This window comes from Aquila chrysaetos, chromosome 22, assembly GCF_900496995.4.
Source record: "Aquila chrysaetos chrysaetos chromosome 22, bAquChr1.4, whole genome shotgun sequence".
Taxonomy (NCBI): domain Eukaryota; kingdom Metazoa; phylum Chordata; class Aves; order Accipitriformes; family Accipitridae; genus Aquila; species Aquila chrysaetos.
Window position 1 is genome coordinate 14,352,501 of NC_044025.1, and position 27,686 is coordinate 14,380,186.

Here is a 27,686-nt window from a genome sequence, read left to right on the forward strand (position 1 = left end):
CTGAGCATCTTGGGATGAAGCCATTCTAATCCTTTTATTCTTTCCAAAGGAAAATGATTCCATATTCAGGGCACTGTGCAAACAATTAATTAGCCTAATGAAAATGAAAGGCCTAATTGTTCAGTATTATTATGATCATTGGCAGCCAGGCGTGACCAAAGAATAGGCACTATCTTACCAGGGATAAAGCACAACTGTCTGGCTTTTCCGGCTTTTTTGATACTTGAACATCTAGCAAAACAATTTTTTTTTTTTGGAGTGATGGTGTAGTTCTCCATTCCACATGCAAAAAAGCTGGCAGTATTTGGAGACATCTGAATGAGCTGCTATACAATTAAAAAAATGAAGAGGAGAGAGACCCAGCTGGTGTGAAATGACCTGGCTGCATGGAAGTCAATACAAGCTGTAACTTGCCTGAGCTGAATGACATGGTGGTGTCTCCACTGTGTGTCTCCGGCAGGAGACTTGACTCACAAGACGAGAGTGCTGCAACATTAAGAAAAATTGTATTTTTTAAGGAGCATACCTAAAATTAAAGTACAGTCATCCTAAATGCAGCTCCCTTTTCAGTGACCTGTTGTTATCCAAATGGAAAAGTGCTTTAAATTCATGCAGATGAATTTGTTCACTGTGGATAGGATCATGAAGAGTCAGGTTACAGGAGCTTTAAGAAACTGAACCATTATCATTCATGCATATCTCGCAACATGGAGATAGAAAGCAGATGCTGACTGAACATTGACCTAGCCTGAGGAGTATGCGTCCAGTAATTCTTCCTTTAAGCAGCTGATTCCCATGGGAAAATCCTTAAGATTCAGCTTTAATTCTATTTTCTGCCTTGTGCAGAGACTGGCAACCAGAGACTATTCTTTAAAAACAATGTGGATGAAGTCCACTCTCATTCACACTTGCCCAACCCCACTGACTGTATTACAGATGGTTTCCCGGCAAGCTGGATTTTCTGTGGTTTGTGGGGGGGGGGGGCAGTTTAAACTTCACTAGGGGCACTTTTACTCTGTGCTCCAGGCTGACACCCGAAGCTGCAGGACATGCCCACGCAGAAGACATCCATTATCATGCAATATCAGATGCTCACATGGGAAATATGGCTTCCCAGTGTGACCAGTGGGGATAGGTAAGCGCCTCGCTTAGGGGCTTGGGATCATCCCCTGGCGGAGTTTAATACTCTGAATTGATTGCAAAGGGATCAAGAACCCAAGCCTGGTCACCGAAATCGTGCGGGATGGCCCCCTCCTTCCCACTCTCAGTATGCTTAGCACAGCATTCCAGGGGATGCTATTCCCTCCCCGTGTAATTTAATAAACTGCTGGCTAGCAAAGAGCAAGGGTAAAGTCAGACCTATATCTCCTCCAGCTCTACGGATGCAGAGTGAGAGCAGCCCACGCCCTTCCCTTGGCGCAGGAGTGGAAATTTCTTTATGCCATCTCAGCAACTCACTGGAAAAACAACGACATAGAGTTGGTCACTTGAAAGCTTTAGATACTCCACATTTGTGCTGTGTTGCCTTTTAGGAGGTAAGTTGTGTCCAAATATACTGGGTTTTGAGAAGGATTTAAAAAAAAAGCAGTGATTACAATAAAGAATAGTACAATCCTGTAAAAAAGGTAAGAACAGAAAATACAGATTTGTGGCTGATGGTCACTGCACTTCACAATCGCCCTTTTAGTTTGCAAAAGTGAAATCAAGGAGAACGCATGGGTCTTCCTGAAACCATTTCAGGTCTGCTACCATTTGTTTATGCAGCTGGTAACAATTATTACAGATGCTGCTGGGGACTTTGAGACATAAAAAAATGACAGACCCAAAGATGTCACAGCAGGAATGGTCTATCAGGTAACTGAATATCCCAGGAACCTTTGTCAGGCTGACAAAAAACATTCTGCTTAGTTGAATACAGCTGTTACTTAACCTCGGATAGACAGGCACTCATCACCCCTTACTGATAAAAAAAGAAAACCCTAACAAAACAAAGCTTTTTTTAAAGTTTATTTTGCAAATCTACCAATTCATTATATGAAAGTATGAAATCCTGTGTGGTTACATTAAACAGTTACATTACAATCCAGGTAATACAAATAACCAGTACAAAGTTAGTCTTAGGTACTCTTGGGTAACAAGTAGATTTAACATTATTTAAAATAAAAATAAGTCACAAAGAAGAGAAAAATAGCCTTGTGATTGTCAAAGAATTTAGTTTAAAGCAAGGAAACCACTGTAGACCCTCCTTGTCCTAGAAAAAGTTAAGAGAGAAACACTTTACATCATCTTTCAATGTTAATGTTCAATTAGATGCATCAAACAAATTTAAGTGCACACATCTACTTAGGGTAAGAAGAATAGTTCACAAGTTGTTTGGAAACTAGTGTCAGGTTTCATTCTCTGGAAATTACATTTACAGTGAAACATCACCACCATCCTTGTTTTCACATGCATAAAAATCCTGTAATATCATTTGTAAAATACACCAGAGCTTCAAATCTGCTCTAATTGAATTCAGTGGGAATAGGATCAGTTCCTACATTTAATAAGTACTCCTGATTTACTGAAATCCTTACGAAACAGGAATGAAATTAATTTAGTGAACAAAATACTGTAATAATTCAGCAAAACTCTTAACTTTACTATCCAGCAATTGACACTGCAACTGCATTTCTGAGGACCTTTATGCATGATCATTCTTTCCTCTCCACCAGCAACAGGACACACAAAGACACCACGTTAACTGTGCTTAGTAGGAACTCGGAGCTATGTAAATAAAGTATGAAAATCAAAGAACAGATTGAATTAATCTAGAAACTGCTCTCCTGACACCCATCTGACACACCTCTAGTGTCACTCTGCTGCCTGTAAGCTGCCATTTCTGGTGAGACATCTGTCAATCATAATCGCATAACTGCTTCTTAGCAAGCAGTTAAATGGAGCTTTGCTTTTGCAGCTGCATCTCTACGTTGCTTATGTAGTTCAGGGTAAAATGTCCAAGATGCTACCGCCGCATATAGTGCAACAGTTTCACAGAAGCAAGGCGAGCTGTTTATGGGGAAAAAAGGCAGGTGCGGGTACAATCCTGATGACCTGTGGCACAAAGGAGATTAAAACAGTTCATTCCCTCGTACAGCCTTCACCTTTTTCAACTAGGACATCCAAAATGGTGCAAACCCCCAAATCTCCACTCATCCATGTGCAACAAACCTGCACAGCTCGTTGTAGTAGAGAAGTGAAGCCAGCAGCATCTTAGCAAGGCTTCTAAGAGAACTAGACATTTATCCACAAGAGTATCTTTAACACTGATCACCTCAAAAAACTTAAAGAAACCAGACAGGTTACACAAAACTATACAAACTTTTCACCTGGACATAAAGTGCCATCAAACTATGGAAGCAAAAAAGAGTTACTCTTGCGTGCAGTGGCTACTGTAAGTATCTACAGAAGGCTTTATTCCCCTGAAGCAGATAAAGTTTGCTACAGTCTTGAAAATGGTACCAAGCTGGTGGGAATGGTACTATAACCAAGGCTAGCAATTTTCTTCTTTCCTGACAAACACCACTCTTATCCAATATGCCAAAGCCAACTAGGCTGCATTTACTGGTGGCTGACTGCAGAACTTTCCCCAGAAGGTAGTTTAAAATGGTAATAAATGCTTCAGTTTCCCATTCTCTAATATGATACGATAAATATAATTTGTTCAGACCCTTTGCTAAAAGCATGCGTTACAACAGACGGCCCCACCCTGTTATTACCACTGTGCCTGCTTGTTTTTCATCTCTACTCATGTAAATGTAATATCAAATCCTCTTAAGAATCCTGAGCAGCCATCCAGAATCACTTGTTCAACTGACATTTCTGTAATAATAAGGAAAGAAAAAAGAGTTGTGGGAAATTAAATGGTGTTCTTGTTGCCAAGTTGTTAAAATTATATGGCAATATGCTTCCAGTAGTTGTAAGAAATTAATTTGTGGAGTGCTTACAAGCCTTACATCTACTAAATCTCAACAGGATATAAAATGCTATTTAAGTGATACAACTTACAAATGTTAAGGAGAAAAAAAATCAGCACCAAAGAGTGAAAAAAGAAACTAGATTCTTGACTGCACTCTGATTCCTCAAGGCTGGATCTCTACAGCTGAGGAAGCCATGCGGGAGATCCTCGGTGAAGCACTTATGTGTGTAGGTATGTCAGCACCTGCGCCTCTCCCTTCTGCCACACCTCTTCAGCGGATGAGACAGGGCACGTTCAGTGAGTTACTCCACTCCTGTAAACAGTGGCTGGCAAACAGCTCAGCCAGCCCCTCTGCTAACCACTCCCTCTTCCACTGCTTTCTGAAAGCACTAGCCAGAGCAAAGCAAGTATCACTACTTTTCACCTCCTTTATTATAATGTTGTTCAGAAAGAAGTGCCTGAGACACCTGATCTGTAGATGAATTCATTTTTAAATTATGCCACTACGTATTACTGTCATTGTTTTCTCACAACAATGTCAAATACAATATAAAACTTTGGATTTTCTATAGTGAGTAAAATCAGCAAAGTCAAAAGGCAGACAGTGCTGGCAGTGCTGTTACTGCTCCATTCTGTAAGACAGAACCAGGGTAAGGCGCTTTGGTAATCAGCACCAAGTTTAAGCGACAAGCTTTGTAACAACAATTCGCTCTCCACGCACTAGAGTACGCGCAAGTTTTCTGCAGATGCACGGAAAACTGAGACCTCCTGGTTGTTCTCTAAGCTGCTTTGAAACTACAATTCGTTTAATCCAGCAGCAGATCCTGGTACTATTCTTTTCCTAAGTACAGTACATTTTGATAGCAACATAGAAGCACACGACACAAAACAGATTTGTTCAAGCTCACCATGGTTCTGATGGGCTACACGCACCAAGAGGCAATTCAAAAAGAGTACACAACTCAATTCATCAGGACAACAACACTGACTCAAAGGAATTCTGGCTCACTTTGTGAAGGAAGAAAGATTTCACAAATGAAAAGATCTTATTGCAAGTTGTACTGCTCAGCTCGGCCACTTCTAATACAGATCAGAAGTATCAGAAGCTACCAAGGAGCCAAGGACAAAGAATTCCTGTTTTGTAAATATTTTAAGTATAGCAAGCTTGCTTTAAAAAGAAAAGCCACTGCACAATATTCCAAATGGCCTTCTCTAACAGACTTGAAATCGTTAGATCAACACTGACGAAAACCACAGATTTCAGTAAAAGTTCTGCCACCTTGCAATTTGGAAAACTTGTGCATATGGGACTGAGGCAGCTTGTTTGCAGACCCCTTTCTTGCAGTATCCTAGGGTCACCTGTGCTTCCTTCACAACAGCATATCGCTGGATTCAGCAGGTGCCTTCCTCAGAAGGCGCAAACTGGCAGCTGTCGTGAGAAACAGTGTCAATGCTCTGCACTTCTGACTGTGGGTGAATGGACACCTGAACGGCTATCTCTTGACCTTGCTCATTCATGGACCCATCATCTGAATCCCCGGCTGGTGAATCGCTGCGCTTGATCTCTGGGTTGATGGGGTATATCGCAGCTTGGGTACCACAGGTTTGGGTCTGTTTTTCCTCCTCACCAACTTCATCGGGATCGTCAACTCGCACAGCCTCAAAGATCTCCTCCATGAACGCCCGGCAGTTAAGGATCAGAGGTGGAAGGGGAATGCTTCTGGCAAGCTCTTCAATGTACCGAGCAAACTCCATGGTCTTAAACTGAGTGACTTTGGCCAACTCTAGTGTTTTGGCAGATGTAATGATAGGGATACGCTTGGCTATCTCAAAAGCCTTCTGAAGCTTCTCAGCCCCTTCCGTCCTGAAGAATTCATTGATAGCCTTCTCTGTTTTGCGGAGGTGACTGCTCATCATGCACAGACGGGTTATGTTTAAAACGAGGGTGATAGCAAAGGCAACGAGGCACACAATCATGTAGTAAATACTCATGTCTCCTGAGGTGAAGATAACCCTCAGGGTGACTGTATAATACAAGGTGTCATTACGATTAACACCTGCACATGTGTATCGCCCCCGGTCAGCAAAGTTGACCTTTGTGATGTTAAGGGAATTATCGGCAATCCTCCACCGGCCACCTGGAGATTCAAAAGAAATAAACTGAGCTAATGAAACAAAAATCAGTAGGTAAACTAGACATGTGCTGTTTGCTCTGTCAACAGGAGACAGAGCTTGGAAGTAAGCAGTCCACTTCTACCATAATACAAACAGTACACCAAGGACTGAAATTTCCTTTTCATGCTTGTGATGCAGAAAGCCAGTTACCAATCCTACTGCTTAATGGTAAATTATTCTGCACGCTTGCTACTCTGGTTTTTCTCCTTTCTCTCATCTGCACTTTCTTGTGTGCTTTCGGACTGCTAGCTCTTTCTGACAGGGAACCTAACTCTTAACTAGTGCTTCTTGCCCACTGTGTAATACTATGTTGAAAGACTGTCCTCTATAAAGTCTAATTTTCCATAGGCTCGGAGTCAAAAGTCAAGTGACCCATGAAAAAGATCAGAGTCCGTAAATGGCTCTGCTGGCAAAAGAACCCCAGATTTTTTTGAGACACAGTTTTCTGCTGAGCATGCAGTGCTGAATTACAAAACCCATGTAAAAAGAAATCAATGAAAGAAGCTAGCTTTATACAGTATTTCCTATGCGTTTATAACTTAGGAGGAAAAGTGTTTTCATAACTCATTCTTCTAATTACTCTACTCTGAACTAATCTCCAGATGGCATTATAACTACCAAGAGGTTACTGAATGCTTAAGGCAGAAAGATGGCCTCCAAGAAGATCCTATCAATTAGCTTGATGACCTTAATTAATACTAATAGAGTAGAGAAAACCTCATGCATTTCTAAAAGACATTATTTTTTGAAAATTAAAAACTACAGGGACAGAACTCTAAGAGCCAAAGGCTAGGAAAATATATTCTCCCTCTGTACAAAAGGGTTAAATAGCATGTATTTCATTGTTGACCATTACAAATTGTTTTAGTTTCCACAGTCTCACTGGTGCATAAACCAGAAAATAAATGTAGTAAGTTACCCCATGCTTTAAAAAAAATCCTGTAGCAAATTAACGCACTGATTACCAGCTGGAAAAGGTCACAAGTTGTGGAGAATTGTGTTTAATTCATGTGTTTGAAAAAATATAATATAAAAAAGAGCAATAATAAATAAAAACATCAGTATCTGGTAGGATGCAGATTAATTTCTTCTATACTGAATACTGTGACGCCTCTTGAATGAAATGATTCTGTGGGGCACCACAGCAGGATGGATGGGCTAGGACAGAACTCAAGTATAATTCACATGCCACATGCCAGAGGGCAAAGGGCTCTGTCTTGCTCCCTCCTTATCTCCCAACTGTAAAAATGGGAGGATAGGCAGGGAAAATGATAATAAGGTCCCAGAGGTTTTCAGATACTGTATAAAAGGGGGAATACTGGAGGATAGAAAACAGCAGGAAAGCTCACCTTCATCTTTCTGTTCAAGCAGGTGTCCTCTGGAGTTATACCAAAGAATATATTCATACTGGCTGATGTTCAGTCTACATTCAATTAAAATACTGGTCCCCTCTTTGGCTATGATATCATGGTGTGCTGGAGAACTTACTAAAGCTTGAGACACTGTATGAAGTGATGCATTGAAAGACCCAAAAGCAACTGTCCTGTTAAAAGCTACATTTTCTGGTGTAAATCCAATTGAAAGATCAGCACTAACAGTCAAAATTAACAGGCAATAGCTGAGCTTCATGGAAAGCTAGAGAAAATTCTTTTTTCATTTAATTTGGAGAAATGAGGTCATATGATATTAAGCTGTCCGTATTGCTCTGAGATAGGAGAGGAGGCTCTTGATTTGTTCAGTGATAGAAGATGTCATGGATCCAAATGCACTTTCAAGACCGTCAATATTAGAAGTGGAAACAGGAAATCCAACTGAAAAAAAAAAAATTAAGTTCATTAATGATAGCAAGCTTATGGCGTATTCAAATTTCATTTTCAGTAAACAGATTTCGATTAGCATAATATAAACTGTCAGCCGAGAGGTTCCAAATCAGAGCTTTGCTCAGAACACAGTAATGAAACGAGGGTAAGAAGGCATTAGCACAACCTTCAGTCCTCTAGATGTTCATCTTCCCATCCAAATAAATAATCTCAGGAACAATAATCATTAAGTGGAAAAAGGTTTTAAAAAAAGAATGAATTGTTCAGACTACTTAAAATGCATAACTATCTTTAGGGTCAGAAAGTGGATTCTGCATTTGTTAACCGAGAAAAAGTGCTTTCTTAATAGAGGAAGAAAATCAAGAAAGAGGATATAATTTCTGCCTCCCTCCCCACCAATATCAAAGTGCTTTTAAGCCCTGTTTTTTTTAAAGCCAGTCTTTCACTTAGCATCTACAGAAAAACCAAAGCACACACACATCTGATTTTTAGCATTTATACATCTACTTACTTGATTTTAGAGGCACGATCGGTGTTAGATGCCTAAATATGCTCACATAATATGCTTATAATTTCTTGTGTTGGGAAAACTCTCTTGGCAGCTATCTGCAGCCACAGAGAGGAAGTCCCTTTCTGAATAGCAGGACACCAATGTCTAAACATACTTCCTTTTTTGCAACCTCTCTTGCTGCTGCTGTATTTTCTAACTCTGCCTCTTTTTTTCTTGTTTGTTTTACAGTAAGACCCTGTTGAAAATCTTCTACTTTATGCTGCTACATGTCAGTGGTCTTGTTTATCATCTTCTCTACCCAAATGCTGCCCCATATTTCACAGCAATTTGAAAAACTGTTTTGTCTAGGGACAGAATTAACACTCTTCAAATTAATGTGCACAAAAGATATTTTAAGACATTAGGATACAGCCTTTACTTTTATGTTCTTTGCACACAAGGATTTTCCTTTTTTGAAAGCCAGAATAAAACCAACTTGTAACAAAGTGAGATGACACTGATAAGAGAAAATCTGTAATCAATCTTCCTGGAAGCTTGATTCAAGAAACTTTCTAATCCAATATGCATTCCCTGAAGTTACAATTCCATCTAGACTGCTCCAGAGCCCTAAAAAACAATTTACAGAGTACAGAAGCCACAAGCCAAAAAGTTATCTTAAAGAATCTCACTTCACCCCATTGACTGTGACTTTGAATTTATCTCCTTTTCTTCTACCAATAACAAATGCTAGTAGAGTTGAATTTCATAAATATTGCAATACAAAGGAATAAATTTTCTTAATAAATGTTCTTAATAAATAATGCAGACATTTCTCATCCTTCCAGAATCACTAGTTAACACTGCCTAAAGGAGACAGAAATCCTGTCACTTATGAAAAATAATGTAATATAAATAAATACAGGTGATTTGTACTAACTGTTTTCAGCAGAGAAAAATTAAGCATATTGAAGAATGGAAAAATTTGCTGATAACACAGTACTCAGACTAAGAATTTTTTTCGGTTAAAGTTAATTTGTTGAAGGTCAAACCAGATTCCAGACTTGACATCCGATGAGAAACATGGTATCTGACCCATTTCTGTTGTGGTTATTGCCAAAACCAGTTTAACAAAGAAGGCAAAGAAGACAGCTGTGTCCAACTCTCCTTCAAGCTTGACTAACCAACTCACCCACTGAATCCTGCAGGAGAAACTGGAAAACAGGCCCTCCACTTGTTTCCCTGTAAAAAGCAATCCCTTCATCTGCCCTCTTTATTTTTTTATTGGCCCCACTCTGTTTTCTATCATGCCTCTTGTCCATTCATTTAACATGAGACCAGTGCTGAGAACTCAATTATACCGTTGTGCTGAAGAAGCTACTTTCCCACAGCTAAATGGTTAAAAACAGTACGAAGGCCTCTTTTGTTCCTGTTTTCCACCAGTCACACTTTAGGGAAAGTGTTACCAGTCCCGCTGCCTCTGGAGAAGAGCATCCCAGCCACATCAACTGCACAGATCTGAAAAAAACCCGATACTAAGGTTGCTGCTGCTGAACAACTATTCTTCTGTTTGAAGGAGTGGTTTTAACCTTCCTTTTTTAGACCCCTAGTATTTTCAGAGTGTTTCAGAGCCTTCAGAAGACTGCTGACATCTGACCCGTGTATTTTGGTAACCTTGTGCAGATTTCTTAAAGGCAGGCTGCGCGCCATTAGTAGTTTGTGGACTACTGACATTTGGATTGCCAGAGTTGCCATTTGAGACTCTGTCACGACTTGCGCTAGCAAATGAGGAGCTACGGTCGCAGATCTTCTGCATACATTGCTCCACAACCCAACTGCCTTCAGTTAAAAATGCCACTGCACTTAATGGCTTTTGCATGCATTGGGACTTGACTTAACAGCATTTGATGTAGTTACAAGTGATAATAGCTCTGCAGTAAAGACAAACCCTCATCTTCAGTATCGAATCAAACACACAAAATAACTTAACAGTCTTCTAAAACAATAACCTCCCAACTAATGTTTTAGATTTATTAGAGAATAATTCCAGTACCTCCTGTACTTTGCCTGTGTTACTGTCATTTTAAATTATTTAAATTAAATTGTTAGATTTCCAAGTGTCTGTGACACTCCTCCTAAAATGACATTAGGAACCTCAGTCAATTATTTAACACAAGAAATACTCAGCAACATTTTCCCTCATAAGAATAAGATAATTATCTTCAGTAATTGCATATGCTCTCCGCTATATTTGCACTGAGCTTGCATAATGTATAAAACATTGGTGATGGGTCATTGAATTTTACTATTAAACTCTTCGAGGTCCGATTTATTAGAAACTGTTTGTCACATTTCGTTTTTGGAAAAGCCATTATTGCTAAGCAGACAATGATCTCTCACCGCCGAGTGCTGCGAAAAATAAAATGATTTGCGAAATCCATATTCTTCAACCATCACACTTATGCAAAACAGCTGCTGGAGCTGATAAAGGATCCAAAAAGGATAAAGCGTGAACAGTGCCAACATCACAATTCTTCAAGAAAGCATTAAGCCCAAGCAAGATGAAATGTGCAGAATAGAAACTGGCTATTTTACAACTGAACCTGAAGTTGAGCTCAACATATTTAACCTTTATTAAACCATAAGTTGCAACAACAAATAGCAGTGGAAAGATAAAAATCCATGATGCATACGCTTGTGTGAGTCATCTTTGGCTCTTATCCTGAAAAAGTGTATCTGTGTTTAACCTAGAGCACTGTAAGTAGTCCCACTGAGGTCAATGGAAGTGCTGATAGTACTTAAAATTACACGCATTTATAAGGCACTGCAAAATTGGGGCCCAAGAGGTTGCAGGTTATATAGCTTTACATTCACTGCTCATAACATCATTTCATACCTGGAGAAAAGTGAAGCAATAAACCAAGACACATCTGACAGACCACAGACTGCTCTAACTGACTGCCACTTCTGGCACACGACGTGGAAAGCATTTTGGCATTTACAGCAAGCTAATTGGTAATAATGCACACTAAATCGATCTAAATGGATCGCTTCTGCACACAGCACACCTTCCTACTCGCAGAGTGGTGTCCTGCAGAAACAAGGCTGATGTGAGCTACCCGCGAGGCCCCTCTGACCCTCTTTCAAATCTGGGAGCAGCACATGGCAGAGCCCTGAAGACATTAAATCCTGTTAAGTTTGTGAAAACACACGGCGCTGCCTTGACAAGAGTCTTTACCGATGTTCCCAACGCGGGAGAGGCGGCAGGGAGGGTTCACCCTCTCCCGGCACCAGTGAAAGCTCCCGGGGGAGCGGCTGCACCCACAGCCCAAAAACCCACAGGAGATCTCACCCACGCACGGCTGCCCGCCAGGCCGTGGTGTTTTGCCGTGTACGCGGTCCCTTGGCTGCCTGACACATGTCACGGGGAAACTCATGAAGGACATGGGATCGGCTGCACACGAAAACACGTGTGTTTTTCCCTCTATCAGCTAAAACTGATCAGGCACAAAACTGCCCCGAACGGGACCCCTGTCCCCAGCAGCCCCGGCCCCACACGCGCCCAAGTTCGCTCGTGGAAAAACCCCGCTGGAGCTGGGCTGCTCGAGGCACCGGGAAACACGACGTGCATCCACACGACGTGCATCCACACTCCCCCCATGGCAGCCGAGGGAACCCGGGCCGCGCCGGCCTGACGTCACGCGGGCCTGACGTCACGCGGGCCTGACGTCACTCCAGAAGACCGCCCCCCTCCCCCGGGCAACGTTTCCATGCCAAAACAGCGCGGTAAGACACGGGTCCCCCGACTTCTCCCGCAGCAGCGGGGTGGGCGCGGAGGGCCTGCGCGACGCTCCGCCGTTCCCCCCCCCCCCCCCCCGCCTCCGCCGTCGCCAGGTAAAGCCTGGCGTCACCGTAACGCTGTAAGGCGGCGGTACGCGACTCTCACCGGGAGGAGGGTGGCCAGGCCCGGCCCGGCCCTCCCCCGCCCGCCAGCCCTCCCCATCGCGTCCCGGACCGCCGCGCACCTCCGCCGCCGCCGGCCCCGCTGCCCGGACGTATTTCCTCGCACGTCCTTCCGGTCTGGGCCGCACTTCCGGGATTAGCCGGCGGGTGCCGCTCTGCCGCTTCGCCTCGATGGTTACGGTCCGCCTGACGAGGGGAGCGCGGGGCTGGTGGGGCGGCCCGGCCCGGCCTGGCGGGTGAGGCGGCACCGGCACCGGGACCGGGACCGCGGAGCGGGCCTTCGGAGGGCCCGGGGGCACAAGGGGCTCGGAGGGGTCTTCTGTGGGACGGGGAGTCCCAAGGGGAGGGGGGCTTGGGGGCGCTTGGGGGCCCCCTGTGGGGCAGGCGGTACCGGGGGGGGGGGGGCTGTGGGCAGCTGGGGGTCCCCGTATGGGGCAGGAGTCCCGTGGGGGGGGGGCTTTAGGGAACCTGGGGGTCCCCTGGGGGTCAGGCAGCCCCATATGGGGGTTTTGGGGCTCTGGGGGGGGGTCTCCCGGGGAAGCAGAGGTACAGGGAGCCCCCCCCCCCCCAGGGCTGGGGGGTGCCCCGGGGGGGGACGGGCCCGGTGGGGTGCCGGTGGGAGCCGACCAGCGGCCGGCCGGCCCCGGGGGTGCTGGGGTTGCTGTGGGGTCCTGCTAGCCGCTGTGGGGGGGTCACGGGGAGATGGGGTGGGGGTCCCCAGCCCGTCGCTGCCCTTCCCGTGGTGTTGGCCGTTCTCCGCTTAAAGCCGGTGGAGTCCCGCGGCTGGGGGTAGCTGCCCTGGTTGCACCCTGCGTCCGCCTCTCCGGGGACGCAGCTTCAGGCCGGCGGCGATGCCGGGGGGCTGTGGGGTGCTCGGCGTGGCCCTGCCTGTCCCTGCCTGCCGCTGCTGCCTTCTAGTTACTGCCCCGGAGCCGGTGAAGTGCTGCCAGCGAAGGCAGCAGGAGGGAGAAACCTCTGCCCCGTGAGCAGGCCGCAGCGTGGCAGCCCTGTTTGTGGGCACCGTTATCCCCGATGTGTATGATGTCAGGGGCGGTTGCTGTGGCAGCTGGAGCACATCTCAAATTCTGGGTGGTTTTAATGCCCTGGAGAAGCTCAGCCCTAAATACAGAAGCAAACCAGTTGCTGCCTCCCTACCTGCCTGGCATTCTGACCGCTATCCCCATTTGTATCCGACACCCTTCAAAGCAACCATCCAAAGCAATTTGTTTTTTCTTTTTTTTTGGTGAAGCAAGTCATGGATTTAATTATCTGAGGACCTTTTGTGCCTTTCATTTGCTTTTCAGACTTGGTGACCTGTTTCTTTCCTGCGGGGAGGGCGTGTCGGTTAGATAAAGCCACATGTTTCTGTGGGACTTTAAACTTCCAAGTGTGACATTTCTTCCAGTCAGACGTAACTTGGTGTACACACTTGCTTAAAAACATAATCTGTTTGTGCAGGTGTGTGTGGCAACATGAAGGGATTTCTGTCTTAGTTGTGTTTCATGATTTAAAATGCAAATGTGATGCTTTTGAACTAGTGTCAAAGTGTACAAGGGAGTGATTATTTTATCTGCTTTGCTTTCTATGGATGTTTGTAGTCATGTCTGAGAAAAACAGTGGTGAAAATCTGAAAGAAGAAACCTCTTATGAAGATGAACAGAAAGCAGAGGAACTTGGCTGCACTGAGAGCAATGAAGAGAGAGAGCAAGAGCTTGAGCCTGTGCCTATGACCCGCAAAAGACCTGAACCCAAACCCCCAAGTCAGCCTGCTGCCACAGAAAAGACTGCAGCTGAAACCCTCAAGGTATGTTCCTGGGCTTGCTTTTAATAACATGACTTAATGTTTCATGGCTTTGAGCACAGAAGAATTTTGACCAAAAGCCTCACTGCTTTTTTGAAAATTCACATTGCTGTTTATCTGAAAAGAACAAGCTGCACAAAAGTCGCACATCACAGACTGCTTGTGTTCCTCTCCTCACCATAATACCTGCATCACTCTCTTCTGCTTTTCTTCATCAAAGGTCTCAGAGTCTCCTGCTGGAGTTCAGGCAGGATGGGGGTACTGGGGAAGCTGGGGGAAATCTCTTCTGTCAACTGCGTCTGCTACTGTAGCTACTGTAGGTAAGGCTCTTTCTGGTATTTGATAAATATTTTAACCGTGCTTCATATCTCAAGCTAGTGCTTTTGAGCTTGTTTCTAGAGAAGGGGATTTCTGTTATAGCAGCAATTATTGGAAAAATGTCGAGAGAATTGTTCAAGTAATGGGGAAAACTTGTACCAAAAGGTACAGTGAGACTAAGGACACATGCACAGCCAAAATGACTTTCAAGTTTTTAAGGTGTTTGCATAATTTTCAGCTGGTATTTTAAACTGGTATTCAGCTGGTATTTACGACTTGATTTAAAAGCTGGGATGAAACCTGAGTTCATTACATTGGTAAGCAAACTGGATAGTGGTAGGTTTTAGTGCTGGGTAAACTATCTTGAACAGGAGGAATCCAGAATAATGAGAAACAATATGCAGCCCTAATCCTGTTTCTGTTCTGATATCTGTTGTATCTCATGTTTAAAGTAATACTGCTGTCTTCTCTAGGTCAAGGTATTTCAAATGTTATAGAAAAAGCAGAAACAACCCTTGGGATCCCCAGTCCTAATGAAATATCTTCAGAGACTAGAGATGCTACAACAGGTCAGTTTTTACTGCATAAGAACAACACTGAAATGTTTCTTATAACATAATCAGACCCAAAATAACATCACTTATCCTGCATCTTGCATATTGAGGTAGATATCTGTGTGCTAAAATAATACTCTATTGCATACTTCTGTTAGCTCTGAAAAGTAGGTAGGAAAATAATCCTAATTCTAGCCCTGCTCCTGAGTGACTCTTGGTGTTTGTTAATTTTCTCCACTCTGCAGCTGACAGGATCTTTTTTGGGGAGTGAGGAAGTTAATTTTCTGCCTTCTAATGCAGGAAGCAAGAATCCTTGCGCTAGCAGCACAGATGCAGTTGATGATGGCAGTTCCTTTCCTATTGCTGGGGCTCGTGGAGTTTTATCAACGATCTCTACTGCTGTCCAAAGCACAGTGAGTGAGTTGGGAATGCAGGAGAAAATGGGTTTAAGAGAGTGTTGGGTTTTTTGCCTTTCATCTGAAACATCGTAAGAGGAAACTTCAGATTTTTACTTTTGTGGGACGAATGGTGAGAAACTGTTTCAGCCTTCAGACAGTTTTTATTCTGTGCCTTGCTAACTGGCACTTAATGTGTAAGTCATCTTGAATTTTGATAGTTCTGTATTAAATGTTGATACGTAACAAAAAACCCTAATGGTGGACTGTGTGGTGTGTGCATTCCCATGCATGTCACCCCTGTACTCTTGTTATCTCTGCTCCCTTTCTTTGGAGTATTCAGGTAAATGCAGGGTCAGACTTATTGCCAGAATGTTTCCACAGAACTGTCTAGAGATGAAATCCATTGTCCTCTTCAAAAACTTCTGTGAAACTAGCCCAAATTGCTTGGAAATCAGCTTGCTCCTGTGACCGTGAGAAATGTACTTCAAAGGAACCCATTACCCTTAGAAACTGTGCTTTTGTGATCTGCTGTCTTGTCAATTTGCCCATGAGTCTGAAAGAGCTGCGGATGGAAAGCTTGCTTTTGCTTTTAAGGCTCAAACAAGAGTTAGCAACCAAAAGCCACAGGTCTAGTGTTTTCTGATTGGAAGGAAGAGAACTAAATACTTTAATACTTTAATGTGCCGAGAACCAGCCTGTTCACAAAATAAAAATGTATTTCCTATTAGATTGCTGCAGCTGTCTGAGTGCTCTATTAAACTGTTGGATGATAATGTATTGTGGCTCCTTCCGTGTCCTCCTGCTCTCTTTGTGGCGATTAGGGTTGAATTTTAGGGTGACAAGGACCAATTTGGCTTGTATGTGAGTGTCTGGCATAACATTGCTGATATAAATCCCCCAGTTCAATTTCGTCAGTTGTATAGCCTTCTGTGAGTTTTATGTGCTGTCTATATCCAAATCTGATTCCTAGGGAAAAAGTGTTATTAGTGGAGGTCTGGATGCCTTGGAATTCATCGGGAAAAAGACAATGGATGTAATAGCTGAGGGAGACCCTGGATTCAAAAAAACAAAGGGCCTAATGAACAGAAACTCTACGTTATCTCAGGTATAGCTGTTCCATGTCAGCTCCTCATTGGTTTCTCTCATTTCTTTTCCATTCTTTTGTGGTCCTGTCAATTTACTATTGAACCAAAAGCCTTCTCTGCCCATATTCTGTATCTTCTGGCACTGACCTGAGTCCTCTGCTTTTCTTTTTCAGGTCTTACGAGAGGCAAAGGAGAAAGAAGAGCAGCAGACAGCTACTGAGGTTACCATGGCTACGGAGAAGAAAGCCCATTATGGGTTACTGTTTGATGAGTTTCAGGGTCTTTCACATCTGGAGGCCTTAGAGATGCTTTCCAGAGAGAGTGAATCAAAGGTAATGGCCTTGAGCAATTTGTGTTCTATTTTGAGTTCAGCTGAGCAGGGAAAAAAAAGATTAGAAATATATGTATATACATGTAAAATCAGGTGCTCAGAACTTGCTATGAAGTGATTGATTACACAACTTCACTTTGACCCCTGCATTATGATCTGATGTTTACCCTAGGAGCATTATGTCCTGTCCTCAGCTCCTAGAGCCGTTCTCTTTACCCATCTAGCCTCAGTTCCTGCATGTCTTCAACAACTTTTCACAAGTTACTCTCTTGTCATACCCACTTGTTTGCTGCCTTGGTGTGGAGAAGAGGAGAGTATTGTAAGCACAGCAGAGATTGTCCTCTCTGTCTTGGGGCAGGGACGAGGGCAGATCAGCACGCAATTTCAGAAGTCATTCACTTTTTTATGAAAGAAATTACTTGAATAACTCCTTAAGAATTCATTAGTATCTAACGAGACTTCAGAAATAGGTCTTTTTCCCTTTCTTCTTTCCTGTAGGGAAATACCACTTTCTCATTAATGTCAATCTGTGATGTTTTCACATGCAATGTAAACCAGTGCTGCATCTTCTATCCCCTTTCTTTTTCTTGTTGGATTTATGGTTCTCTCTTTGGCTGTGCTGCCCCTAACTAGGTGAAATCGGTTCTAAATGCCCTCTCTGGAGAAGAGTTGGACACACTGAAGGAGGAAATGGAGCAACTCAAAGAAGCATTTTCTTTACCTGAATTCTTTGAAGAAGAGGAGGAAGAAAAGAAAGGTAAGAAAGCCCCAGGCTCTGGGAGGAGAAGCTGGTTCTCAGTGAAATTCTCAGTGTAGAGCCAACCAGCCCTGAGAGCACTAGCAATGGACATGATGCCAAAGTTAAATTAGCCTTTAGCTGGATGCTTAATCCTAAAGCCGTCTGTGGCCAGGAGCATGACAGGTAGCAATACCCTTCATCTCTGGAAAGCTGCTATGCATTAATTCTGTAGCAGGAACGATTTCTTGCCAGAGCAGGATTAGAGTTGCTTGACTCCAGGGCAGTCAAGCAAATGGAAAGAGATGCTGGGTTCCCCTGACCATGAGGGAAAGACTGTGAATAGAGTTGTCCAACCTGTGGGAAAGCAAAAAGCCTTTTTATTTATTTTTTTTAGGTAAGAGTTAGCCACACAGACCAAAACACTCAGAGGTGGCTCCATACACAAGAGCCCTGTGATTCTTGAGGATTATGCAGATTTCAATGTAAATTTCTTCATTGCTTTTACCTAAATGGCTCATCAGGGAGGGCTTACACACCTGCACCTGCTATCATTTAACATTTAATGTATCTTTTATATTTGCACATGATGGATCTCACAGCCTTCCCCCCACTGTTAACATCTGCCCTGCCATATAAAACGGGAGAACCGTAGGCTTTAAGTGATATTTCAGACTCTCCAAGGTGATGGGCACATTAGTGCATTATAAAATGCTGCCTGTAAAAAAAAAAAAGTGAAATTACCTTAGCTACAAAACCAGAATTGAGAAAGCAAAAGCTAACCTTCTGGCGCTGATGTCTCCACCTTTTCAGAACTTACCTTATAAATTGTTTTTAAAAAGACCAGGTTTGATGCATTCTTGCCTGAGTTGATGATTCAAAGAGAAATAAAGGAAACAGTTGACAGACTTATGCAGAGCTAGTTGTGCATTGAAATGCTGCTTATTCCTATATCTGTCCTTTGTGTGGGTTCTTTAACGTTTCCTGTCCTTTAGGAGACGAGGAGTTCACAAAAGAAGTGACAGAGTTGTTTTCAGAATTGTGTATCTCCTCAAAGCCGGACAAACTGATCATGGTGAGTTATTTTCCATCTGCTAAAGGCTGGAGAGATTCCTCACAGGAGCTGCTTCTCAGTCCTGCTTTGCTTGTGAAAATATCAAAGGCATGAAAACAAGCTGTGTTTTAGATCCTTTGACAATGGTAGGCAAAAGAGATGGGCCTTTTCCTTTGACTTTATGGGGCAAAATTATGTTCTGTAATGTTTTTGGCTCTGAAGCAGTAGGCACCAGTGTGTCTTTGCCCTGTCACTGGGCAGTAATAAGTGGTGGCAAAGATAAACGAGAGCAGTAAACCTTCAGCCACCACAGTGAAATCAACCTACAGACATGAATTGAAGCCCTCCTCTTGGCACAAAGCCACTGGTTTCACTATGTTGAGAAGTTGGTATGAGGAAGAATCACCTTTCTTGCCTTCATTTCACTACCCTTCAGATCCACCAAGTGGCAGCAGCATTCTGCAGACATGTTTTTAAAGCACCTCTGTTAGTCGTGGTCTTGCTGGTAAACTTCAGCACCTGGTGCTAGACAAACGACTGCCCTCAGCTACATCAGTGCAACCAACCCTCTACAAAGTCCTGAAGGCACTAGGATCATTTGTCCTGGTTCTTCTCACTAGATAGTTGTAGCTGTTTACATCCTGTAGAGAGATCCAACACTCCATGTTTTGTGGTATGCAGGGGGGCTTCATTCCAGTCATTAAATACTATGGCATATCTTCATACAGGTGAGGACATCTGCTCATGACTGGATAGCACAATTCAACAGTAGTCTTCCTGAAGAAGAAAAAGAGAGTGAAGAAAACCAAGAAGTAGAATCCAGAGATGGTGACCATAATGCTAAAAAACCAGTAGAGGTAACTGAGTAATGAAGGAAGAGAGTATCTGACCACAGAGTGTTTATCTGGCTGTTAAGTTACAGTTGTGATTCCCAGAGTTTATGGGTTTCTATTTCTGTGCAGATTCTGAGGTCTGAAAGGGCAGTGTAGTGATAGTATTTTGCATGATTCCCTTGTTTTAAATAATAAAAGCTGCTAGTTTTTGTTTGGTGTGGGGAATCTTTTTTAATCTTGCAGGATATTCATGCATTTGCCATAAGAAGTCTGGCTGAACTGACAGCATGCTCCATTGAAATGTTTCACAAAACCGCAGCTTTGTTTCTACATGGTCAGAAACAAGAGGTGGCAGCCACAGAGAGAGCCAAGTCCCTTTCACAGTAAGCTAATCTCTTAGTAAATGTGTAGCATATAATTATTTACGTACTGATTAAACTGTCTAATAATTCTTTGCAAATCCATGGGATACAGTGCTCTTGAATTCTGCATATGTGTTCAAAGTTGCAATGGGTGGCATCACTATCTTCCAGTAGAATTCAGCTGTCTCTTTCCAGCTTAAAGACATTTCTTGGTAAGAAAGAGGAAACCCTCCTTGAAAGCTTTTATATAGCTAAGAAGGTTTGCCCTAAGCTTGTGCTAGTTAGTAGATAAGACATTTAAAATATGACAAAACAGTTGTATAAAAGTGATTCTTAATTAGCTCTTTGTTAATCATTTAGTATGTTAGGTATGTGATATTGTAAAATTAGGGCAACTAATTAGTAGACTGGTCTTACCAATAATGCATAACACGAGATTTTTCTTTTATGTCGGGAGATACTTGACAAGTGTATGAAATATGCAGTACTTTCTAATTCAGAAAATGACACTTGTCAGTGGAAAAAAAAAGTAAGTTAGTACTGTTCCTTCTTGAATGGATGTGTCTGTCCTCTGAATGCTTTTTCAGATCTTCAGCTTTAATTATTTCTTTTTCCATTTTCCCCCTCCTTAATTTATTTGGGGAACTTCTGGATCTTCATACACTGTTTATATGCCCTATATCAGTTTTGGTTTAATTTAGCTTTATATGCGTGGAAACAAGGTATTTGTGTTTTAGAGGAATGCTAAAAGGAAGTTATTCTTGTAGACTGTATTTACTACATGGTTTTCCCACTCTTCCACAGAATGACAATTGTGCTCTGTAAAGAACTGTCAACTTTCTCGAAAGAGTTTACTACGTGCTTAACGACTGCAGGGGTAAGAGTAACACCATAGTTCTTAGGAATGAGATGTGGTTAGTTGATTACAGCCTTGGGATCTTCACCACGGAGCGCTTTTTGTGTTTGCACATTTATATATGCATTTTTTGCCCTGTGAACTGGTCTTCTAGGTCAGTGTTCCCCAAATTGTGGCAGCTGAATGTATGCTGAGCTTTTGAATGCCTCCTGCTGCATTCAGCCTGGCACAGAGTGGGGGTGGGAATTGGTGCTGACGGTACTAAGGAGACAGAAGAAAATAAGGTTTGTGATCCTGTTGTGGATTTTCCAAAACACTTAGGTGTTATTGAAGATAATATCATTATCTCTAAATCCTCCAGTTGTCCACAGTTCATTTGAAGATGTAATGTGTGTAGTCATACAGGACTTGTGTTGGGCATATGTGGGTTACTTTGTTCTTATTTGCATGCTGCAAGGCCAGTCCTCTGCAGCTTGTGACTTAGCTTTCCTGTAGTCAAGGGAGCATGGTGATTTTAAACTTACTGAGGATTTAGCTTTATCTTGCTCGAAGAAATGTGATCAAATTTTCAATCAGGATAATATATGTCTGATCTCTGCAGGTCAAAGAGAAAGCAGATGTGCTTAATCCCTTAATCACTGGAGTGTTTTTGGAGGTCAGTTATGCTAAAGTTAAAACTTTAATACTTAAAAAATAGATACGCTGGTTTTTTCCACTTCAGTATCCTTATGCATGCCAAGTTCTCTAACCCATGGTCTAAGATTTTGCTTACCTATCTAATAACTTAAAAGTTTTAATAAATGTCTGTAGATTTGCACAAGAGATGAGTTACTTAGTGAAGAGTGAGGCTTATGTGGTCTCAGCTGACAGTTATGATGGGTCCGAAGACACATATTAAATGCAGCAGTCTGGATTTCTAGAATTTAAATGTCCCAAGTCAAACATTAGACGAGCTCAGAAACTAGCATGCAAGAATCCTAGCCCTTCCTAGCTGTTAAGTTGGTTCTCAATGCTTGTAAACTTCTGAGGTGTGGTAGGAAATGGGTGTTTCCTGTTGGTGTGTTCTTCCTTCCTGCCACAGCATGCTTATCCTTCACTTTGAAATAAATTCTTCTCTTCTGTTATCAAAAACAGTATCCTACATTTGGATTGCACCTGCTCTTGTTTGGCAGTTTGTAAGCCAGTTGCTTTTTTGCCTAGTGGCATAAAGCCCCTCAGAAACTTAATATTAAATTGATTTCTAGAATGAAGCCTTAAAAATCTGACAAGCACTAGGCTTCTGGTTTTTATGTGCATTAATCAATGCTGTTTGAAATGAGTATGTAGTTAGTAAAGCTGATTGGTAGCATAATTATTCATGTGTGTATTTTGATTTTTGTTTTCATAGGCTTCAAACAGTGCTTCATATATCCAAGATGCCTTCCAGCTCTTGCTGCCTGTACTGCAGATCTCTCTTATTGAGGCTAGAACGGAACTATCACAGTAATAAAAATCCTTCTAATTAAGAACTTTTTGACCTTCCCACTTCATAGTTTCCATACTGGAGAATGATGTAATGGCTCTTATTAAAGGGAAAAAGATTAACTCTGATCGCTGCTGCTGCGAGAACAGTGATTAAATGCAGTCTGGCAATGACAGCTCTTACAGCACATTGAGAGATGTGATTAGCATAGTCCAGGCTGGTGGACAATGTGACAGACTTGAAGTGCAGATTGCTTCTCTGTTTTCATGGACTGTCTGTATCTTTTCACTGAAATCCCTCTGCTGTATGTGTTAACAAGCTCTTTGGAGAAGCTCTCTGGACTGTGAAGACAATGCTGGAGAAAAGAGGAGCAGCTGGCTAGTTAAAGAGTTAGCTAAAATCGTGGTGTGATTTTTAAGTCAGAGAGACATAATTAGGTTCCTGATAGCTCTGCATTGGTGTTGAAGTGAATATTGGATAGGAGGTGCAAGAAAAGGCAAATATTTATGATTATGAACCTTGCAGTTCCTAGGCTGGACGGAAAAGAGCAGAGAAGATTCCTTATCAAGCCATTCTTGTTGAATAGAAGCCCCGGCTTCCTGAAGATGTCTGTTAATGACTCAGGGATGTGGGACGGGGACTCTCACTAGGGTGCTGTTTCTCATTCTCTTGGAGAGTGCTTGCTTCAGCACGAGCTGGCAAAATGCTGACCTGGCCCTAGGACTGTGGGTACTTTGCTTTATAGCAATAAATGAGAACTGGCTAAAAGGGATTGATTTGTGTTTGGGCAATTTAATGAGAGAATTTAGCAGGAGGATTCCTCTTTTTCCGTGCAGCTTGACATGTCAGCCACAGACTGTTCACAAATTCAGATACTGCTTTTCTTCTGTTTCTGTGTAAAAACACTATAATGCAATGCTCCTTCTTGGAAGGTATATTAAAGTAGGGGGAGAGGAAGCAATTTGGTTCTGTTAGCAGGAGTCCTAATTTGTCTCAGAAGCTGCTCCACATATGGTATCTGTTTCTTTGTGCTGTGAAAGTTCCCTGCTTTGGTCTTTTTTGCAGTTTCTATCTTTTGAGTCTGCCCGTTGGGAGGGAGCAGCCTCTGTTGGAATCACAAGAGCAGAAATGCACAGCTAAAATGGAACTTCAAGGAGTCCGGCATAGCCAACCAGAGGTGACCGAGTGTCACACCTGCCTCTGTACTTGCTCATTGGTAACAATGATGCTCAAATCCCATTTAAAAAATTCTCTGGGTTTTAGCAGGTGTTGCACATTTCTGCTCTACTGAAGGCTTAACATTCCTCTGCTCTATTTGTGCAGTAGAGAAGTGTTTTTATTATTAAAATACCTTTTGGCTAATGCTCCTCTGATTTTATATATATGGAAAAAGCCTTGCCTTAGTTGTGGTTAGACTGATCAGATCTCTAAAGGGAAAGCCTTTTTTTGCATCTTAAAGAAAACTAGACTTGAAAGGAGTGTGTCTGGGGTAAAAAAATCTGCACTACAATAAACTCTGTATTTTTTTTCTTCTTTTGGTTGATAGCATTATTAAAGAAAGGATTTGTTTTGACAACTGTTTCAGTTAAAAGCTATCAAGATAGCAGTGGGCGCAAATGAAATGAGAAGAACGAACTGCGTTTTTTTTTTTTTCTTCTCAGCCCTGACTGTGGTTTGTGGGGCAGGGCTGGGTGCTGCTCTGGGGCTGGGACAGGTGGGCTTTTCTCATGGCAGGGTACTGCCTCATAGGAAAGAGGGCTCTCAACACAGGCTGGGGAGCGAGAGCTCCCACAGCCGAGCTCCCAATTCCTGCATCCATGCAAAATGGCAGCTTTGCTCCTGCCGCAAAGCCAAAATTTACAGAAATGTCAGAAGAGAAGAAGTAAAGGTAACGGGGTTTTATGAAGCAGCAGCTGCTCTTCTTGCAGATAAATTCTACTGACCTGCGGTGCTTTAGTGTAGAGTAGTTTAATAATTAAAGGAAATGAGGAGATTTATTTTTTTTAAGATGCAGACAGTAATTCTTTCAATCATATGCCCACCTGGATTTTGTTATAGCAGCCAATAATGAAATGTGCACCAGTTTCACTTGTGTGCCAGTGCAAAGACTGCAATAGATAGCCAACAAAAACAGTTCCACAGTTGCTGAAATCTTCCTACCCAAAGGATTCATCAGAATTCAGCATCCAACTGTCTGGAGGTCTTATCGCTCGGCCTTGCCTTGTGCATGAACCTAATGAGAGCTGGCAGTAATTTGAGCACTTCTGGTAGTGTTTGGGGAGGTGAGATGTGGCTGAGAATAGATAAGAGTTAGCTAAGATGCTGGCAGTGACTTGGAGGGGGAAAAAAAGGCCTTCCACAATTATTTTCTTTCCTTGGGAGAGATTCTGTTACTTGCAGCTGTAAAAGCTGCTTCCTGGCAGCTGCTGTGGAAAGGTTTAAAACATGAAAAAGGCTTGGTCCTCTTGCTGGGCTTTGGGACTTCCTCCCAGCCCTTGCCCATCCAGCTTCCCAGGGACTCATTTTTCATTATTAAAACACGCACGTTCGGTAGCAGCAAAACCTTTGACACAGGCAGGATGAGCAGTTGTCCTTGTTTGGAAGAAGCAGCAGCTATGTTGCTACTGGTGGCCCCGACCGAGGGTACAGCTGTCCCAGGTCACCTGCAGCACAAATTAAATGGTCTGACTCAGAGGCAGGAAGGGAAGAAATGGCAGGAGGAGAAGGAGGAGGAGACCTCTGGCATTTCCTTCCCAGGTGTGCACACTGGATCCTGAATAAACAGCAGTCTATGATGATGTGATTTAAGCAGAGAGATTGGTCTTCTGTGGCCAAAGGCCCCTTGGCACACAAATGGAGGATGTAAGTGCCCAGTACTGTGCTAATTAATGTTTTCTGGGAGTTTTGCTAGTCCCTCACAGCTCTGCACTTTGACAGCAGTGCGGAGGTGGCCATGCGCTGGTGTTTCGGGTGCTGGCTGGCAGGTTGCTTTCCTTCTTCCTTTGAGGGCAGCTTTGTGCCTGTTGCAGGGTGAGAGCAGATCTGATGGGGTTTGTGGGCTGGGACCTAGAAGTGGCTGCGGCTGTCACTCTCCGCTGTCCTGCTGGGTGGTGGCAGCTTTGTGTCCCCGTGTCCGGGGAGTGATGGCAGGGCTGTCCCATGGGCTGCTCTAACTGGAGGATGCTGCAGGCTTAGGTCCCTTGCATCAGAGTACTGAGAGCCCGGCTGGGGCTGGCAGGGAGCGAGCAATGAGGTCACCAGTTAAAAATAAGGTCGAGCGTGGTGTTTGTGGGGGAGGATCCTCCTAAGGTGGCAGGAGCTGCTCAGAGGAGTGGGGTTGGGTGCCAGCTGGTCCCGACACCAAACATCCTTCCTGGATCTGTTCAGGGTCCCGTGCCGTGCTCCCTGCGCACATCTCCACCGAGCTCCCGCACTGTACCCCGAGTTCCCCAGCTGTGTTGACCTGGTGGCTGGATCACGCTGGGACAGGCGGGATTGCTGCCATCGTTTACCCCAAGACTGAGCTCTGGCTGCTGGGAGTTCCCCAAATGATTTTTATGTGAGGTGAAGCATCCCTGCTAGAAAGCACCACTGCTATTTATTGTAAAATTGGCAGCGACAGGGACTCTGCCACTGGCTTTGCTGAGGTGCTCCAGTGTTTATCCACCCTTGCTGTTAAAACCCATCCCTTATTTCTGATCTAAGCCTGCTGAGTGGACTCCTGCTCTACATTTGGGGCAGGCTCTGGTGGAGGAGGCCTGGCACAGACATGGCTAGGTTTTTGGGACAAGTGACTTCTGTACGGCTGCTTGCTCCCTGTATGAGTTACCCAGGGTTAGTCTTGCTCGGTGGGAGGGGGCTCCATGCATGCTGCAATTACTGTAATTTAAAGTCAAATGACTGCGGGAGCAACTTTGTTGTAGAGTTGAAGGCTTTAAATGGGGCAAATCTTGTGGGAGAGGTAATACCTTTTATTAGGTGGAGAAAGCAAATTAGCTTTCAGGTACACAAGCCCTTCTTGACGTTATTGTTACTGTTATTATCCCATATTGGTGCTATTAGAAACGAGGGCATTGCATTAGAGGGGAAGCACATTATGCAAGTGTTTAAACCTGCTGGTAACTGCTCTCTGCTGACAGGTATTTGCTTAATGATATGTTGGAGTGAAAGCCAGCAGCAAGGACAAGCATCGGAGGGAGCGGGGAGTGCTGAGTTCTGCTGGTCCAGCCTTGCCTGGACCTCCTGGAGCCACCTGACACTTCCCACCAAGAGGGGAGCAAGGACCTGCTCGAGGTTCCTCTCGGCATGGTTTTAAGGACACCCCCAAATCCCCTCTTCTCTGCTCCCAGCAGGGTCCTGACCATAGCACGTTCTGAGTCCCCAGTGCCCTCCCTGGTCCCAGGGCTGGTCCCTGTGGGTGTCCGCAGCCTCTAGAGCTGCCCTGGCTTGCTTGCCAAGGGTCTTTCTGCTCCTGCCCGTGCTGGAGGCAATGCCTCTCACAGGTACGAATGCGAATGCGACTGGTCATGTTCCTGGTGTCATGTGCTGTCCGTGGCGGGTGGCAGAGCCAGTTTTTCTGCTCTGAAAGTGGGACTGGGGAGGAGACCGCAACACTCAAATACCCAGCTCCAGCTGCCAGCCAGGCATCGAGGAGGCCGCTTGCCTTTTTTCAGCTGCAGGTAAGGCGCTTTCCTGTCTCCCTCCTGTCATTGAGGGGGATTTACAGACTTGCGTATCAATTTTCCAGGCTGGAGAAGCAGAGCAGGAAGGCAGGGTGAAGCAGAGGGGGCAGCAGGAGCATCTCCAGGATGGCTTGCGCTCCATGTGGTCTTGGGGATGGCAATCAGGCATCATGCCTGAGCCTTGGGGGAAGGAGTTCAGTCCCCTGGGTGAGACAGGAGTGGGCACAAACACCGTGACCTGTAAGCCCATTGTGCCTGGGGTTAAATAATGGCATATCCAGGCTATCGTATCTGGTGGGGTATGAATATGCAGGTTTGCTTCGTTAGCCAGTGGTCTGATCCACGTGCACCTCATGCTTTGCTCGGCCATGGAGGACAAGTGCAGCTTGTCAGTGGGGACCATAGAGCTGGTCCCTGGGTTTTGCTGGTTTGCTCTGCCCGGGTTTTAGGGAACCAGCTCATCTAGGATAGGGAAACCTGCCTGCCTGAAATGCCGTGTGGCTGAGGCTCTGAAGGAACAGGCAAAACTGGATCTGCTGGTCTCGGATGGGAAAAAGCTAAGCGTTGGCTGCCATCACCTGAGCCACCACCCACGGAGGGGACTGCACAGGGTGCTGAGTGGCACCACCCCAGACAGGAGCGTGGCAGAGCCCCGGGGTGGGGGAGCCCACCCCATCTTTTGAAAATCTGCTGGGTTCGTCCCCAGGGACAGGGTTAATGGTACGGTAGGGAATCAAAGGGTTGTAGCCCCCCACGGGGGCATTTCTTAATGTGAGTTGGGGCAGCACTACCCCTTCCCAGCCCTGGCTGC

The 27,686-nt window shown here is 44.0% G+C and overlaps 2 protein-coding genes across 7 annotated transcripts; one reads left to right on the forward strand and one right to left on the reverse strand.

The window, feature by feature from the left end:
• Window positions 1-1,992: 1,992 nt before the first annotated feature.
• On the reverse strand, window positions 1,993-12,531 carry MFAP3 (microfibril associated protein 3). 5 transcript variants are annotated; one of them, XM_029997723.2, is made up of 4 exons: window positions 12,466-12,483; window positions 11,509-11,894; window positions 7,483-7,944; window positions 1,993-6,096 (listed from the first exon to the last, which is right to left on the reverse strand). In XM_029997723.2, the coding sequence occupies exons 3-4, from the start codon at window positions 7,760-7,762 to the stop codon at window positions 5,351-5,353; spliced, it is 1,026 nt and encodes a 341-aa protein (XP_029853583.1). In that variant the 5' UTR covers window positions 7,763-7,944; window positions 11,509-11,894; window positions 12,466-12,483; the 3' UTR covers window positions 1,993-5,350. The 5 variants fall into 5 exon arrangements, with proteins under 5 accessions (XP_029853583.1, XP_029853581.1, XP_029853582.1 ...); XM_029997721.2 differs by lacking the exon at window positions 11,509-11,894 and having other exon boundaries at window positions 12,466-12,531; XM_029997722.2 differs by lacking the exon at window positions 11,509-11,894 and having other exon boundaries at window positions 12,387-12,486.
• FAM114A2 (family with sequence similarity 114 member A2) lies at window positions 12,084-23,766 on the forward strand. 2 transcript variants are annotated; one of them, XM_029997719.2, is made up of 14 exons: window positions 12,084-12,226; window positions 14,002-14,207; window positions 14,425-14,524; window positions 14,996-15,091; window positions 15,377-15,489; window positions 16,445-16,579; window positions 16,733-16,891; window positions 17,524-17,647; window positions 18,622-18,701; window positions 19,409-19,537; window positions 19,757-19,896; window positions 20,680-20,752; window positions 21,333-21,386; window positions 22,119-23,766. In XM_029997719.2, exons 1-14 carry the CDS (start codon window positions 12,211-12,213, stop codon window positions 22,215-22,217), a joined length of 1,524 nt encoding a protein of 507 aa, XP_029853579.1. In that variant the 5' UTR covers window positions 12,084-12,210; the 3' UTR covers window positions 22,218-23,766. The 2 variants fall into 2 exon arrangements, with proteins under 2 accessions (XP_029853579.1, XP_029853580.1); XM_029997720.1 differs by lacking the exon at window positions 12,084-12,226 and adding an exon at window positions 12,528-12,639.
• Window positions 23,767-27,686: the final 3,920 nt, after the last annotated feature.

Excerpts from the sequence above, each read along its gene's own strand:
- MFAP3 (XM_029997721.2), bottom strand. The coding sequence starts at position 7,762 with ATGAAGCTCAGCTATTGCCTGTTAATTTTGACTGTTAGTGCTGATCTT. Across the intron at positions 6,097-7,482 it reads GCTTGAACAGAAAGATGAAG|GTGGCCGGTGGAGGATTGCC; the intron begins GTGAGCTTTCCT and ends TTGAATCTCCAG.
- FAM114A2 (XM_029997719.2), top strand. Across the intron at positions 14,208-14,424 it reads CTGCAGCTGAAACCCTCAAG|GTCTCAGAGTCTCCTGCTGG; the intron begins GTATGTTCCTGG and ends TCTTCATCAAAG. Across the intron at positions 16,892-17,523 it reads CCAGAGAGAGTGAATCAAAG|GTGAAATCGGTTCTAAATGC; the intron begins GTAATGGCCTTG and ends GCCCCTAACTAG.